Raw genomic sequence first — 16,280 nt, forward strand, 5'->3', positions numbered from 1 at the left:
CGGGGGAGGAGGAGGTGGTACGCCCCGCGGCCTACGCTCCTGGCCTCCCCGCCTCGGCCTGGTCGTTTAACCGATTCTTTCGCCCGTAGGTCACAATCCAAGGTCCCGCTCTTCCGCGTCCCAGGGCCGGACGGAGGGATGAGGCAGGGGGGGCCCGGGCAGCGCCGTTGCTGCTCCCCCCGCCGCCCGCAGCCATGGAAACGGGGAAGGACGGCGCCCGCAGAGGTACACAAAGCCCGGAGCGGAAAAGGCGAAGCCCAGTGCCGCGGGCGCCCAGCACGAAGCTGAGGCCGGCGGCGGCGGCCCAGGCCATGGATCCGGTGGCGGCCGAGGCCCCGGGCGAGGCCTTCCTGGCGCGGCGACGGCCGGAGGGCGGTGGCGGGTCCGCGCGGCCGCGCTACAGCCTGTTGGCGGAGATCGGGCGCGGCAGCTACGGCGTGGTTTATGAGGCAGTGGCCGGGCGCAGCGGGGCCCGGGTGGCGGTCAAGAAGATCCGCTGCGACGCCCCCGAGAACGTGGAGCTGGCGCTGGCTGAATTCTGGGCCCTCACCAGCCTCAAGCGGCGCCACCAGAACGTCGTGCAGTTTGAGGAGTGCGTCCTGCAGCGCAACGGGCTAGCCCAGCGCATGAGTCACGGCAACAAGAGCTCGCAGCTTTACCTGCGCCTGGTGGAGACCTCACTGAAAGGTAGGAGCACCGCGGGCCTTCCCACCCACGCAGGGCCTGGACCCCCTGCTCTGCGGACGGCTTGACCCACACTGTTCCCGGCTCTTCTAGGCCTCAGACCTGGTCCCTGTCACCCTGTGCCCAGACACACCCTCCTTTCCTGGTTCCAGGCTTTCGGCCCTCTCTCCGGTCCCAGGATCAGTCCCGGAGCCTAACGTTGGCTGGTATTTCCATAACAAGAGCTCGTTTAAGTGCTAACCATTAACTTAATAACTGCTCAATATTTGTGAGCTATGGTTATTAAACGTCTTCTATTTTTAAGATCCGTCGGGGAGTGGAGGAGGGGTTGGGTTCAGTTAGTAGCAAAACTGCAGAGCCCCCTCACCCCCTAGGACCTCTCTGTTTCCCTCCCAAAACAAAAAAGAAAAAACTTTACTGGACCCACCCGTATCCTCTCCCTGTCTTGCTTTCCCAAGTTTCCTGACACCCTCCAGCTCCAACCCCCAAACTCTTGTGGCTTCCTCGTCTGCCTTTTCTTCTGAGGCCCCCAGCCCTTCATCCCAGGCAGCCAAGCAAACTGACGGTTTTCTGGCTTGGTCCTCTGAGGCATGCAGGCTGACAGCCCTCACAGGTGGCCTTGAGAGCTGTCACATAACAAAGCATCCAACATCTTTTTCCTCCGTTTTACATTCTTAATCTTTTTAACCTCAGAGGCTGGCTGGCAAATGGTTTTACTTAAAAGGAAAATGGGGTTCATTGAGGCAAGAGGTCTTGCAGTCCTGGAAGAACCAATTATCTTAGTTTCCGGGTTTTAACTGCAGTTAGGGAATGTGTTCATCCTAACTACTCAGTACCTGCAAACCTTTTTCATACTACCAGTAGCTAAGTGTCTGCTCGGAGAGGAGGAGTGGGGCAGTAGAAAGTTTGAGGAGACTTTCTGAGGCAGGAGGATCCAGGGGAAGAAAGTTTACTAATCCGAGTCCCAGCTGTGGTCTTAGTGCTAAAATAATTTTTAGGTAATAACTTCAAAAGTAGGTTCTATCCTCTTTCTATAAATAGAGAAACTAAGACTTAGAAGTGAACAAATAACTTGATCAGGGTTAATCCACTTGAAAGAGAAGTTAGACTGGACTCCTGGTTTCCTTGTATCTCTCAGAGCTTAAGTGACGGGAACCCAGATCTGTCTTGATTCAAGGCCTGGATCCTTTCAAAGGCGTAATGCTGTTCTCCGTACCCTGAGGATGAACTTTTAATAATGGGTAGGATTTGGGGTGAGTTTGGAGAAGGTGGTTTCCTAAAACCTTGTTTGGAGCTTTTGCACAGCTTAAAGATTGAGAGAGTAGGCAGGACTTCAAGCTGAGGTTGAAGGTTCGAGACTGGCATCCATGAACTGAGGACACAGGAATAAACATTTAGCAAAGTGAAGTCCCACATGCCAAGGCAGTCTTGTAGTAGGAAGTCTCTTTCCCAAGAGAATGCTTTGTCCCACTGCAAGTCAGTTGTTTGACAGTGGAGTTGGAAATGTGGATCAGTATCACCTGGAGTCCTTTAAATAGATGTGTAACTGTATAAAGTCCATCCCTGCCCCATCCATTCTGAGAAGCCCACCCTCTCCCCAGGGTGAGTGTTTTTGTTTTGAAAAGACTTCCAGCAGGGCACAATTGCTCACGACTGTTAATCCCAGCACTTTGGGAGGCCCAGGCCGGAGGATGGCTTGAGCCCAGGAGTTTGAGAACAGCTTGGGCAACAAAATGAGACCCTGGTCTCCACAAAAAATAGAAAAAAAAATAGCCGGACATGATGGCACAGGCTTATAGTCCCAGCTGCTGGAGAGGCAGAGGCAGGAGGATCGCTTGAGCCTGCGAGGTTGAGGCTACAGTGAGCTATGATCCTGCACTATAACCTGGGCGGCAGAGCAAGACGCTGTCTCAAAAAAAAAAAAAAGGCCGGGCGCGGTGGCTCACAGCCTGGAATCCCAGCACTTTGGGAGGCCAAGACGGGCGAATCACGAGATCAGGAGATGGAGACCATCCTGGCTAACACGGTGAAACCCTGTCTCTACTAAAAAAACAAAAAAATTAGCCAGGCGTGGTAGCGGGCACCTGTAGTCCCAGCAACTCGGGAGGCTGAGGCAGGAGAACAGCGTGAACTTGGGAGGCAGAGCTTGCAGTGAGCCGATATCGTGCCACTGTACTCCAGCCTAGGCGACAGAGCAAGACTCTGTCTCAAAAGAAAAAAAAAAAGGCTCCTAGGATATTCTTTTATCTTATCCATATTCTAGGAGCGCATCACTTATTTTGAAGTCCTTCTATTCTCAGACTTTCCCCAGTCTTCTCCTCTACTGGGACTTCCTACTACAAGACTGCCTTGGCATGTGGGACTTCACTTTGCCAAATGTTTATTCCTGTGTCCTCAGTTCGTGGATGCCAGTCTCGAACCTTCAACCTCAGCTTGAAGCTCTTGCCTACTCTATCAACACATAAATACTATGTAGACTTTCCTCACCCGAAGAATTTGTCAAAATTCCAAAGTGACCCATGGCAGCATAGCATAGTGGTTAGTATCATGGACTTTGGGGTTAGACCACCTGGCTCATCCCAGGACTGACTGCACAAAACATGAAGCAAATTGTTTGAACCCTGTGAGGAGCATTCCTTTATTGTAAGATAGTGAGTATGTACCTATGACATTAGGTACATAGGGTCACTGTGCAAACTTAATGTCAGCAAGTGCTCCACATAGGGAGGAATTCACTGCCTCATATAAGTTCACACCATGTTCTGTACTTTTGTACCTCACCCACTTCAAGATTCACATTGTTCTTGCTCAAGTTTCCCAAACTTGTTTCACCATAGAACACACCTTATTTTCTGTGTTGTCAGGCACACCAAGTTGACAGAAACACTGGTGTTTTCATCCTCCCTTTGCGAACTAAAACCGAGACCTAGAAGAATGAAATCTTTTGCTTTAGGCCACATACTAGATTGGATCCGTCCCTTTCAGTTGATTGTTGTATTGAAAATATTTGAACTTCTACGGTGTTCAGGGCTCAGAGACAGAGCAGTGAAGAAAATGTGTGTTGTTTCTGCTTATGAAAATGACATTCAAGCTTACTTGCAATGTGTTGATTTTTCAAGTAGTAAATAGGTAATCATTTTTGTTTCTTAATATTAAAATAGAGGACAGAGACCAAAATTACTCGAAGTTAAAGTTTCCTTATTCTGGATTCCAAAATTTAGGGGTCTTGATCTGTCCTAGGACCCTGGGTTTACACATGCAGATACCACCCAGTAATGTTAGAACTGGAAGGAGTCCTAGAGATAACCTGGTTCAGCTCTCTCATTAAATAGAAAAGTCCTTTGCAGTCACCCTTGACCCTGCCTCCTAAAACTCAGAATGATTTTGAAACAGGCCAAAAAGTGTGAATCTGTCTTGAAGTCTCAACTAAACCTAATGCTGAGTCCCTGCTGTGGTATTGGAAGGGGAGGAAAAAAAAGCAAAGCAAAACACACCACCCCTTGCCCCAAAGGAACTTACATTTGAAAAGTTTGAGAGCTGGAGGAAGACTTAAATGCTATTCAAGATCACTGGAGGAAATGACCAGTCAACTCATTAGCAAGGGCTTTGTACAAGAATTAAGAGGAAAGAGAATCAGGAGTTAGGGAGAAGGTGGGCTTGAAAGTAGGGTGCCTAGGACTGTGGATAGGTGAAGAGACAAAGTGAGTCTGTTTCACTATTTGGCTAATAAAATAATCCAGTATGAAAAAGAGAAATGTCTTGAAATGCTGTTTCTGGTCTTACCCCATTGTGTTTGATAGAGTTAAATGCATTGTCTCCTTCCGTTCTGTGCACAGACCAAACATGTCCTGCCCAGAAGCGTTAAGACAGCAGAAGCTTTGGAGGAATAGAAAGAGGTCGTAGATGTGTGACCTGGCTGCCTGTTTCACAAGGAAGGAAACTGAAGCCTAGAAAAGGGACAAAACTTTATCCACAATGAGTTAGTGATAGCACTCAAACCAGCCTCCCAGGCTTTTTTAAACCACATTTACAATCCTGTAAATTATTTGGTTGAAGGGTTAGTGCCCATGTTTTTAACTTTGAAATACTTCTCACATAAAGAGAGGAGTGAAGGCATCAACAGTTTGCTTTTATCCCCTTGTTTTCCATTGCTAGAATGCCTGTCCTGAATGTGCCTAAAACAAGGTTCAAGATTACTGCCACTTAGACAGCAGGCAAGCCTGAGTCATTGTCAGTTAGAAATTCTGTTGCTTTGTCTAAGGCACACACTGATTCTTCCAACAAATAGCAAGTGAGGACACACACACACACACACACACAAATCCAGGACAAACTCTCAAGACTCATACAACAGAATAGTTAGAAGTTTGGAAGAGCTGGGAACCTAGCTTACACTCAATTTGATAAGACACTAATTGTTCTTTACCAATTGTTTGATGTTGATGCCTTTAGGTGGCTGGGAACCGAGGCCTTGGAAAGTAACATTGTCTGCACACCAAGTGGCTTTGAGCCAGGCTACTATAAGAAGCTATGCAGAGTTCTCCATGAGGCATGCAGAGGACTCATGCCCACATGAACATAATGCAGGGTCACAACTGGTAGCATCCTAGAAAACAGTACAGTTCTCTGGGAGTTTAGTTAAGGGCATTGGGGGAAGCAGGGGAAGGAACTAACTGAGGGAGGAACTGTAATAGTATAGGAGAGACCAGGGTCTTAGCAGTAGATAGGTTTTCAGCCCACAGACTTCCCCAACTTGTCGAGTGCCTGCGGAATCTTCAGAGCAGAGCAAGGCCATTCCCTCCCCGGCCGTTAGAAAGCAACCCTGAATCCTCTTCTGTGACTTGGGTCTTGGAGTTTAGAGAGCCCCTAGGTCAAGAGGCAGAGAACTGGCTGGCATTGGGGAAATGTAAGTTAACGCAATACAGTAGAATGCTAGACTCAGAGTCAGAAGGTTTTAGTCCCAATTTCACCCTGTAAATAAGAGTTGAAACTTGCAGGTTGTTATGTATCAGGTGAAGTCAATACCATGATTACCTTCATTTCACAGGTGAGGCGAGTGAGGTACCAAGGTTAATGAAATTGCCCAATGTAAAACAGCTGAGCAAGTAACCAAGTCTGGATTCAAGCTCAAACATTCAAACTTGAGTATGCTTTCTTAACAGCTGTGGGGTACTGCTGGGACAGGTAGCTTAAGTTCTAGGTTCTTCTGTTTTTCTTGGTTGTAAAATGGACATAATCATATTTTACTCAGAAACTGATGGCTGAGGCCGGGCGCGGTGGCTCACGCCTGTAATCCCAACACTTTGGGAGGCCAAGGTGGGCGGTTCACCTTAGGTCAGGAGGTCGAGACCAGCCTGGCCAAAGTGGTGAAACCCTATCTCTACTAAAAATACAAAAAATTAGCCGGGCGTGGTGGCGGGCGCCTGTAGTCCCAGCTACTCGGGAGGCTGAAGCAGGAGAATCGCTCGAACCCGGGAGGCAGAGGTTGCAGTGAGCTGAGTTCACATCAGTGCACTCCAGCCTGGGTGACAGAAAAAAAAAGAAACTAATGGCTCCTCTTTGTTTTTAGTTGTATATTGATCAGTGCTTGTGGCACTGTTGATTTCTGTTGGTTCATTCTGTGTGTCTCAGCTGCCAGGGACCCCACCTGCTCTCTGCTTTACCCTTGAATGACTTGGGGCAACCACACAGACTTCTTGCTCCTGACCGACTGCTTTTTATGTGCATTGGATTTTAGGTACCAGCCTCAGGAGATAGAAGCAGCCCTTCCTTAATTAACAGCTTTGGTTAATTGGGGTTGCATTGGGTAAGGTCTTTCTTAGTGTAAACTCTCGGGGAGTGCTTCCTAAGTAGAACTTGAAGTAGTCTGTTCATTTTCACCTCAAATGTGGCCTTTGCTGGTATCTTTAGGGCTAGGAACCCTCCTTAGTGACTTCTAAATTCTGGATTCTGACCTAGTTGTCTTTAACTTGTGTATTCTGCATACCCTACTACTAGTTTCTATGTTCTTTCTCTTTTTACACCTCTCCAGCTCACAACTTGTATCTTGATTTATTTCACCCTCTTATTGACCACCTAGGTATGCGTGTGGTATACCATGGGGAACCCAGAGACCTGATTTCATTCCACCGTGAGTGCCCAGTCTGACGGAAGAGATAGTTACAGTACAACAGGTGTTACTTCACTGCAGCCTGTAAGAGGTGCTCTGAGGGAATCAGCTGCCAGGGATGTGGACTAAATCTGGGGAAAGGAAGGATGAGTTGTAAAAGGGTAAATCAGAAACAACCCTGGCAAGAGCTGAGGCTTAGGTGTGTGGCAAGGCCCATACATATGGAGAGAGATACTTGAGCCCAGACTGCCATGGATTAGGGGTGCCCCAACTCTCTGCCTGGCTGGTGGATTCTACATTTTAACAAACCCCTGTAATGTTCCAAGTAGTAATAGCTAGCGTTTCATAGTATTTTCGTATTCCTTTTCTCATTTAATTATCGCCACTGTAAAGTTGTTTTTATAACTTGTTCTTACAGACAAGAAAATCAATATCCATCAAGGTCAAGTTGCTTGTCCAGCACAACACTAGAGAAAGGCCAGGGCCTAGGTTTACATCCAGATGCTCTTTCCAGTGTCCGTGTTCTTGACAGGCTGCCTTATAACTATTGGACAGCTGCCAGTGGTATCCAGAGACATTAGTATAATTCACACCCAGTAGCAGTCTGCTCTGGTTTCCAGGCACCTTTCAGTGTGCTTTGTATGTCACAGTTAAGCCTTAGAGCAGTCCAGTGATGTGTTTCTTCTCAATTTATAAAAAACTAAACAGATTCTTAGTGTCCTAAGAAGTTTGCCCAGGATCATATAGCTATGTAATTGGGGGGTCGGGGGGCAAGTAGTAGAGGGAATGTTGACCCCAGGCTTGGCTGGCTTTACAGCCCCTGTCCGGCCGGTGGGTTTACTCTTGTCCTCTTCTGGACACTGTTTTGCCCTGACAGCCAGCGTAACAAGTCTGTTAATCTTAGGAAGTACTTTGGACACACCCTGTGGTGTTGCTATGGTACCCAGCCTCTTTATAATGACATAGCCCAAAATCATTGAGAATGGGACCAATTCTTGGTCCACATGCTCATATTTCTTTGGGAAGACGTGCCAGGATGGGTCTGTGTCTTTAGCTTCTCAGGACAGATCTTCACCTGAGCCAGCTCTTTAACTAAAATATTTTAATGTACAACTCCTAATTAAACAGGGATGGCTATGGTCATAATTTATTCAAACTTCATTTTTCAGGGTTCCCTCTAATCCTTTTTCTTAGACATAACTTAATATTCTGCCTTTTTCCCCCTTCACATTAAAACTTGCTTATTACATGCTATGTGACTTTCTCTTTTGACGTTTTAAGTGAACTTTTGTTGAAGTATAATGATACTTTAAAACTTTCAGCCAATTGGTATTACCATAGTTAACTGTTACTCATTCTCATTCTTGGACAGTTGTCTTCCAGTCCTCCACTTTGACTTACTCTGTATGGCATACCAGTTCTGAGTGTTTCTAGTGTTTGGTGTGTGTTTTTTTTGTTGGGTGGGGAGGCTTGTTTGTGTCTTTTTTGACACTTTTGGAATAAATTCCTCAAGTGGGATTTTTGTTTCAAATGGATCGAGCATTTTTAAGACTTCCTATATGTATTACTAAATTGCTGTCATCCTAGTGTGCATAAGTCAAAGTCCTAATTAGTCCTCTGCTGAAAGACAAATCTGCATGTTGTGTGGTTGGACCATCACGAGGTACTGGATGAACATTAAACTCTTGGGGACATGCATCAGAGTCCACTGTGGGAACTAGCACATCCAGGTGTGCGATTTTGCTGCTGGCACTGAGGCAGTTGCAGTGCTTCTGCTGAGAATCTAGGCTATGAAACTCAAGGTCCTGCCCTCAATGAGGCAAGTTACTTAATCTTCTGCTCCTGAGTCTCCTCACCTATGAGAGGAAATGTAATTACTATCTGAATAGATACTCTGAATTCTTCCTTTCTGTCTTACGTGACAAGTTATTAAATTTTATTTATCCTAAACTTCTAAGACCTTTCACGTCCTCTTCTCACCTCCTCCCTTGCCAGCCCTCACTTCACCGGGTTTCAGAGCCTCTTGATAAGTCAGTCGGCCGCTAGACTGTCTCCTGTCGCCAACCCCTCATGCCTCCGTAAGAAACTTGTTTCATTGTCGAATATATGCTTTTTCACAATTTAACGTCTCTGAAATCAGAGGTTGACTTAGTCAATGGTGTGTCCGTAGTATTGTTAGCAGCCTATATGGCTTAAATGGTATGTCTTGAAATTGGTGATTTGTAGATTCTATAAGCAACGTATCTCTAAAATACGTCAGTGGCCAGGCATGGTGGCTCATGCCTATAATCCCAGTACTTAAGGAGGCTGAGGTGGAAGGATTGCCTGAGCCCAGGAGTTGAAGACCAGCCTGGGCAACATAAGGAGAACCTGTCCCTACAAAAAATAGAAAAAAATAGCCAGGCATGGTGGCACATGCCTGTAGTCCCCGCTACTCGAGAGGCTGAGGCGGGAGGCCCCCTTGAGCCCAGAATATAGAGGCAGCAGTGAGCTGTGATTGGCTGCACTCCGGCCTGGGCAACAGAGCTAAACCGTTTCAAAATAAGTAAATAAATAAAATATATTAAGAACTTTCAGTCACTTCCCATTTCTTGAAGTCTAAATCCGCCTTAGAAGAGCTCCAGCCTCGTTCCGGGACATTCACTGGAACTCTTCTGTGATTACCCAGACGGCTTGTGTCCCTGGAGCACACCCTCGTGCTCCTGTGCCCACTCCCCTCATCCTGGGAGACGCAGCTGCAAGGCCTCTCGCAGTTATTCTCAGCTTGCCTTCCTCTCATCCCAGCTTCTCTCCCGACTCCTGGCAGATCTGGGCCTGCTTCCTAGTTCTTACAGCTGTAGTCATTCTGCTTCTAATGACCAGAAGCCTACGTAAGGGCAGGGGTGCCCCTCATCTCACCGCACCTCTGTGTCTCAAGAGCAGTGTGTGCTCAGAAATTGTTTAAGTGGCGTTGACTAAAACCTGGAAATCTAACTTCTGGAGGAGCCTTAAGGATAGGCTTGTAAAATCCAGAGCATTTTGTGTTTCTTTCCAGGAAGTGCCTGTCTTTCCAAAGCTCCTACTGGCTTGTCCTTATGCTGAGCCTGCTGGCCTCACGTTTTTCAGCGAAGCAAGCCATGTTTTATTGGGAGCTTCAGCACTACTGATCAATTTCCATGACTAATGCGATGCGAGACACCTGCTTGGTTTTGTTCTTGGGTTTAAGCATCTTCTCTCCCCGTGAACTGGCATAGGATATGTTTTGAAATACCTAATTTATATTACGGTCACCTGACTGTCAGACGTGAAGGAAAGGTAGTAAAACTGTCCCCAAAGGCAGGCCTGGCTCTCTTGGAAGTATACTTTTTAGCCCTCTGAGCTGGGGGACAGCATGGTCTGGGGGGAGAACTTGCTGTGGGGGCTGTCTCCTATCCTCCACAGTTACTCATGGCAGGGCCCTTGGGCAGACTCTGAAGCCTTTCTCAGCCTTAGTTGCCCCACCTGTAAAACGGTGCCTGGTAAGATGAGACAGCTCGCATAATAAACTTTCAAAATAGTACCTGGAACCCAATAGGCTTTCACAGGCTAATTTACCTCAAATCCTTACTATGGCCAAATAACCTGCCTGTTTTCTCCCTCTCTGGGAAGTAAGCTAAATTTGTAACTCTTACTAATCTTATACAACTGTCAGATTATACCAGACAAGGGAATTATAAAACTTAAGTAAATTTTATTTGTTCCTCTCAGCTCAAAAAACTGAATTTCATGTGGGGATTTTAGTGGTTGCTGCATATGTCTATTCCAATTATATATCCTGAAACTGGGGAAATACCCACAGTTGTGGGTGGGGTTGGGGGCCCACTGTGAGATGGGCCTGAGCTAAAACTCTATGGATCACCTGCCCTCCGTCAGTCCTGTTCTGACTGGTGGACCGCAGTGATACTTTGGTTCTTTGGGAATTGGTGTCTTTTTGGAACTAGTGTTCAGTAGTCCCCTAAAGTTTCGTTACTTTCCCTTCCTCGATGCACAGGCACCTTGGAAATGACTGCAGGTCTCCCTGGGGAGGCCGGAAGACTGAGTAAGAAATCTAGTCCCCCGACCTCAAAACATCTGCAGAATGTGCCAGCATTTCTCAGGGTTAAGTAGAAGAGTTAAGCCATAGATTGCTAACCAGGATATCTGGTATAATTTAACAAAAACTAAAATAAAAATATAATACTAGGGCCTTGGCTCGTCAGAAGAGGGAAGTTACTGGGAAATCAGGTGAGTGTAAGATAGATTGGCATTGCAGCTAGCCTTAAGGTGCACATTTCAATTGTACCTGCAGAGATTGTGGGGGCAGTAGGCCTAGGGAGAGGGATCAAATAGGAGTAGCCTGGTCTACCTAGAACATGGGTTTCAGCTGTTACAGCCTAAGAAGTATGATGTCTTAGATGGAATAATCCACTTTTATTCGATGATCTAAATTTCATCTTTTGCCTAATATGTAAAAATTTACTTGTATGGCCTACAGCACTGGGATTATTGAAATCGGTGACTTCCAAGGATTTGGTTGGGGTTGGGTGGGAATGATGATGTTGGTCATGGTCAGTGGTTCATTTCCCCAAAAAGATCTTACATTTTGCCAAATGTAGTTCATATCTGACTTAATTCACAGTACTCATGTGGTATACTTTCATTATCTCATTTGATGGATGCGAAGACTGAGGTACCAAAAAGACTGAGGCTCAGAGAGGTTCAGGGACTTGCCCAGGGTTCTAGCCATCTTTTCATCACACCTCAGTCTCCCTGTATTTTCCTTGGAACAAAGAATCCACCCAGTGAAGCAGTGGTCAGAGTTGGGGTCTAAATCCAAACTCCTTGTTTCCTGGTCTGTGTTTTTCCTGTTACTTCACCAAGTGCCTCCGAGTGCCTGGCATCATCCACATCCCCTCCTTCCATCTGGCCATGAGGTAGCTGAGACCCCATTAGACAATCTGCTTGGAGTAAAGGACTAGAATTACGATGTGTCTGTTTTCTCCCGGGCAGCTAGGAGTGCGTGCTTGAAAGCACACGCTACAGCTTCTCATGAAGTAAGTCCACGGGCCCTTCCTGCGCAAAGAGGTACTTTTGAGGCTGGGTGCTATTGAGAAGCTGGGACTATTGAGGCTGCTGCACCTGGCCTCAAAAGTACTTCTTATGGAAGTATGTTGGGAAGCCAAGGCGGAAGGACCACTTGAGCACAGGAGTTGGAGGCTACTGTGAGCTATGGTCGCACCTCTGCTCTCCAGCCTGGGCGACAGAGTGAGACCTTGACTTGTAAAAATAATAACACTTTTGTATCTGGGACAAATAGCTGCGCTCCCAGTTTTCCATTCTGTCATACCCACTGTTGCTGAGTGTGATTCTGAGAATACTTCTTCCTGTCCAGAATTTTCCTCTCAACAAACAGCCCCTCCTGTAGCATCTCCTGAGTCTAGCTCCTTCCTCAGAACAGCTCCTCAGTCCGAGGATCCAGTCTCCCCCAACCACTCATAAACTTTGGGGTGTTTTTTTTAACCATTTTTTCTTTCCCTGGATTCTCATAACCTGGACTTAGATTATAGTCTGTTTTGCAGACTTGTTTTCTTTTTCCTTAGGTTACCATAGTTACTAACTTTGTATATGAAATAATCACAATTCCTCTTTATTCTCCCACCAGAAGTTTCAGTGTTTTCTGATGTGACCTTTGCAAAGGGAATTGGATGGCTTTTTAATCTTTTCCTTTCTGGTTCTACCTCTAGTACACATTTCTTGCTCCCCTTTTTGTGGGTCTTTAGCATCTGGATTGACTTGCGCTTCAGAATGATGCTTCATTGTGCAGTATTTTTACATAGAGGGCCTCTGCCCATGACCTAGATAGAGGATTATGAGAGGGGAAATAACTGATTTGAAAAGAACAAAAAACATCTGCCCTAAACTGGTTCTACCTGTGTTACTTTGATTGTGAGTAATATAAGCAAATAAATTATATAATTACAAGGGAAGTGAGGTCTATCCGATTGTGATAAAAAACCTAAAGCTTTTTTTTTTTTTTTGAGACAGTCTCGCTCTGTCGCCCAGGATGGAGTGCAGTGGCCTGGCCGGATCTCAGCTCACTGCAAGCTCCGCCTCCCAGGTTTACGCCATTCTTCTGCCTCAGCCTCCCGAGTAGCTGGGACTACAGGCGCCCACCACCTCGCCCAGCTAGTGTTTTTTTTGTATTTTTTAGTAGAGACGGGGTTTCACCGTGTTAGCCAGGATGGTCTCGATCTCCTGACCTCGTGATCCACCCGTCTCAGCCTCCCAACGTGCTGGGATTACAGGCTTGAGCCACCGCGCTGGGCCCAAGCTTTTGTTTTTTACGTCACATCGTCTTAGCTCAACCCAGAACTCAGACCACTGGCTTTAGTAGACTGCGTGCCTTGGTAATTTCAGGCCTATTTGGGTTAGCAGAGTCTCACCCAGATCACTGCATTTCATTATAATAGAGTAAATGACTAGTAAAAGGAACCCTCTGCCAGAAGCTATCTGAGGAAGTGCAGTTATTTTTGGTAGGATGGATACTCCATTCTGGGGCCAGAGAGGATTTCTCTTCAGGTCCTGGCTCAGTTACAAACGACCTTGTGACCACCCAGAGCAAGGCAGCACATTTGCAGGCCCAGCCTCTCCTCATCAGCGAGATAAAACATCTGCCTTCTTAGACTTAGCTTTGGGAGCAGTTGTAGTCGTCAAACAACATCCACATAAAGATTCAGTGGACTGTCAATTGCTTTATAAAGAATATTGAGATTTGCTTGGAGAGGTTGGTCACCAGCTTTTCTAGAGTTTCAAGCCCGCACAATTTAAACCTTATCTTGTACATCCACTTTAGACTCCACTGTTCCCACCAGCCTTCCTATTTATACCTTTCTGGTCTTTTTGTCCCTGTGTTCCATCATCCATTCCATCTTTCAGCCTAGAATTACCTTCCTGCTCCCCGACTGATCTACTGCCTGCCTTTTTACAGGGTAAGTTCAGTCCTGTCCCCTCTGACACCTTTAGATCTGGCGGCTCCTGCCCTCACTTCACTGTTCATAGGTGTTGACCCTGATGGAGATGTACGGCTTCTGATGGTTGCTGCTGTGGATACTTGTCATCTCCTTGAAACTAAGCCTCATAGAGACGGGACATGTTATGTAGCTAACTCATGCTAGACATATGGTGGGCTCGCAGAAAATATGGATGGATCGGAGTGTGCCTCTGAAGTAAACCAAGGAAATTGTAGGAGCGTGCCTCTGAAATAAAGGAAATGGTAGTGCCATTCTAGGTACGTTAACAAGAATCCTTCTGTAAGTCAGGAAAAAAAAGAGGGAAGGTCATTTGCTCAGCATGGAGTAACAATGATATTAGAAGCCACAGACCCGTGACAGCCTTCTTGCATGCTTTTCCTTGTCCCATCTGCCCAGCAGCCTTGGGAGGTGTGGGTGGTGCGGCACTGCCTGTTTGGAGACAGTATAATGAAACAAAAAGGCTTGCAGTCCAGCAGACAGCGGTAAAACCTGAGTTTCCACCTGGGCCTCATTCCAAACCCAGGTGCCTGACACCAGTCCCTGGTGCCCATGTCATACCTGGACTTGTTCTGTGTCAGTAGAAAGGGACTCAGTGCCAGTTTTGCGGGTCCCCTTGGAGCAGTTGTTTGTCACCAGTGTCATTCTTGAATACACTGCGTCCTTTAGTTCAAAAGTGTGACTATGTCCATCTCACTCAAGCTCCTTCCTGTCTTCTTTGATTTAGGAGAAAGGATCCTGGGTTATGCTGAGGAGCCCTGCTATCTCTGGTTTGTCATGGAGTTCTGTGAAGGCGGAGACCTGAATCAGTATGTCCTGTCCCGGAGGCCGGACCCAGCCACCAACAAAAGTTTCATGCTACAGCTCACGAGCGCCATTGCCTTCCTGCACAAAAACCATATTGTGCACAGGGACCTGAAGCCAGACAACATCCTCATCACAGAGCGGTCTGGCACCCCCATCCTCAAAGTGGCCGACTTTGGACTAAGCAAGGTCTGTGCTGGGCTGGCACCCCGAGGCAAAGAGGGCAATCAAGACAACAAAAATGTGAATGTGAATAAGTACTGGCTGTCCTCAGCCTGCGGCTCGGACTTCTACATGGCTCCTGAAGTCTGGGAGGGACACTACACAGCCAAGGCGGACATCTTTGCCCTGGGCATTATCATCTGGGCAATGATAGAAAGAATCACTTTTATTGACTCTGAGACCAAGAAGGAGCTCCTGGGGACCTACATTAAACAGGGGACTGAGATCGTCCCTGTTGGTGAGGCGCTGCTAGAAAACCCAAAGATGGAGTTGCACATCCCCCAAAAACGCAGGACTTCCATGTCTGAGGGGATCAAGCAGCTCTTGAAAGATATGTTAGCTGCTAACCCACAGGACCGGCCTGATGCCTTTGAACTTGAAACCAGAATGGACCAGGTCACATGTGCTGCTTAAAATTCAGGGCTAAGCATTTTGGGTGATTTTAAACTAGGTGAGTGCTTTCTGTTGTTGTGATTTTGTTTTTTGTTTTGAGACAGGGTCTCACTCTGTCGATCAGACCGGAGCGCAGTGGGTACAGTAGCAGGATCTCGGCTCACTGTAACCTCCACCCTCCCGAGTTCAAGTGAATCTCGTGCCTCGGCCACCCAGGTAGCTAGGATTACAGGCACCTGCCATCATGCCCGGCTAATTTTTATATTTTTAATAGAGAAGGAGTTTCACCATATTGACTAGGCTGGTCTCGAACTTCTGACCTCAAGCAATCTGCCAGTCTCAGCCTCCCAAAGTGCTGGGATTACAGGCATGAGCCACCATGCCCAGCGTCCCTTTTTTGTGTGTGTGTGCCCGCTTCTTGTACTGGGTTCTTCATTCTGGACCCTGGGATGGGCCCTGTGAAGTTGGGGGGGACTACAAAGTTGAAGAAAACTAAGTGCTTCTTATCAAAGACCCCCCCCATGTCTTGATGGGAGAAATGTGCAGTTACCTCAGTACAAGTTGGAAAGTCTAGAGAAGTCTCCTGAGAGGAGGTTGCATTTAAGCTGAATCTCCCTTTTTTAAGAAACGCTCTTTCTCATCATTATAAATGCTCACTGTAGAAAGTGTACATAAGAGGTAAACAGATTTTCAGAGAATAAACGCTACCTCTAATTGTATCCCACCTACTCACACATCCAGTTCTACATAGTTTAGTTCTTGCCTTAGTTGGTTGAGGTCTTTCTCTTTTTACTCATTACTAATCTGAGCATTCCTCCGTGTCGTACTTTAAAAGTATGGCTTTTCAGGGACTGTGTGACATTCCCGTTATATGTACCATAATTTAACCATTCTCCTACTTTAGAAAACAGATGTTTTCCATTTTAGATACTATAAAGAATGTATGCCGGGCGCCGTGGCTCAAGCCTGTAATCCCAGCACTTTGGGAGGCCGAGACGGGCGGATCACGAGGTCAGGAGATGGAGACCATCCTGGCTAACACG

General features: G+C 46.7%; 1 protein-coding gene across 1 annotated transcript in view; it reads left to right on the forward strand.

Annotated features, from left to right (window-relative positions):
* STK35 (serine/threonine kinase 35) overlaps window positions 1-16,280 on the forward strand; it is a 44,244-nt gene that overhangs the window by 1,054 nt on the left and 26,910 nt on the right. Inside the window, exons 2-3 of the mRNA XM_017872539.1 lie at window positions 90-687; window positions 14,546-15,295. Coding sequence (XP_017728028.1) covers window positions 90-687; window positions 14,546-15,258 — 1,311 coding nt within the window. The 3' untranslated portion in view covers window positions 15,259-15,295. The remainder of the gene's footprint in view (window positions 1-89; window positions 688-14,545; window positions 15,296-16,280) is intronic.

The sequence above is a fragment of the Rhinopithecus bieti genome, unplaced genomic scaffold (assembly GCF_001698545.2).
Source record: "Rhinopithecus bieti isolate Rb0 unplaced genomic scaffold, ASM169854v2 scaffold_7580, whole genome shotgun sequence".
Taxonomy (NCBI): domain Eukaryota; kingdom Metazoa; phylum Chordata; class Mammalia; order Primates; family Cercopithecidae; genus Rhinopithecus; species Rhinopithecus bieti.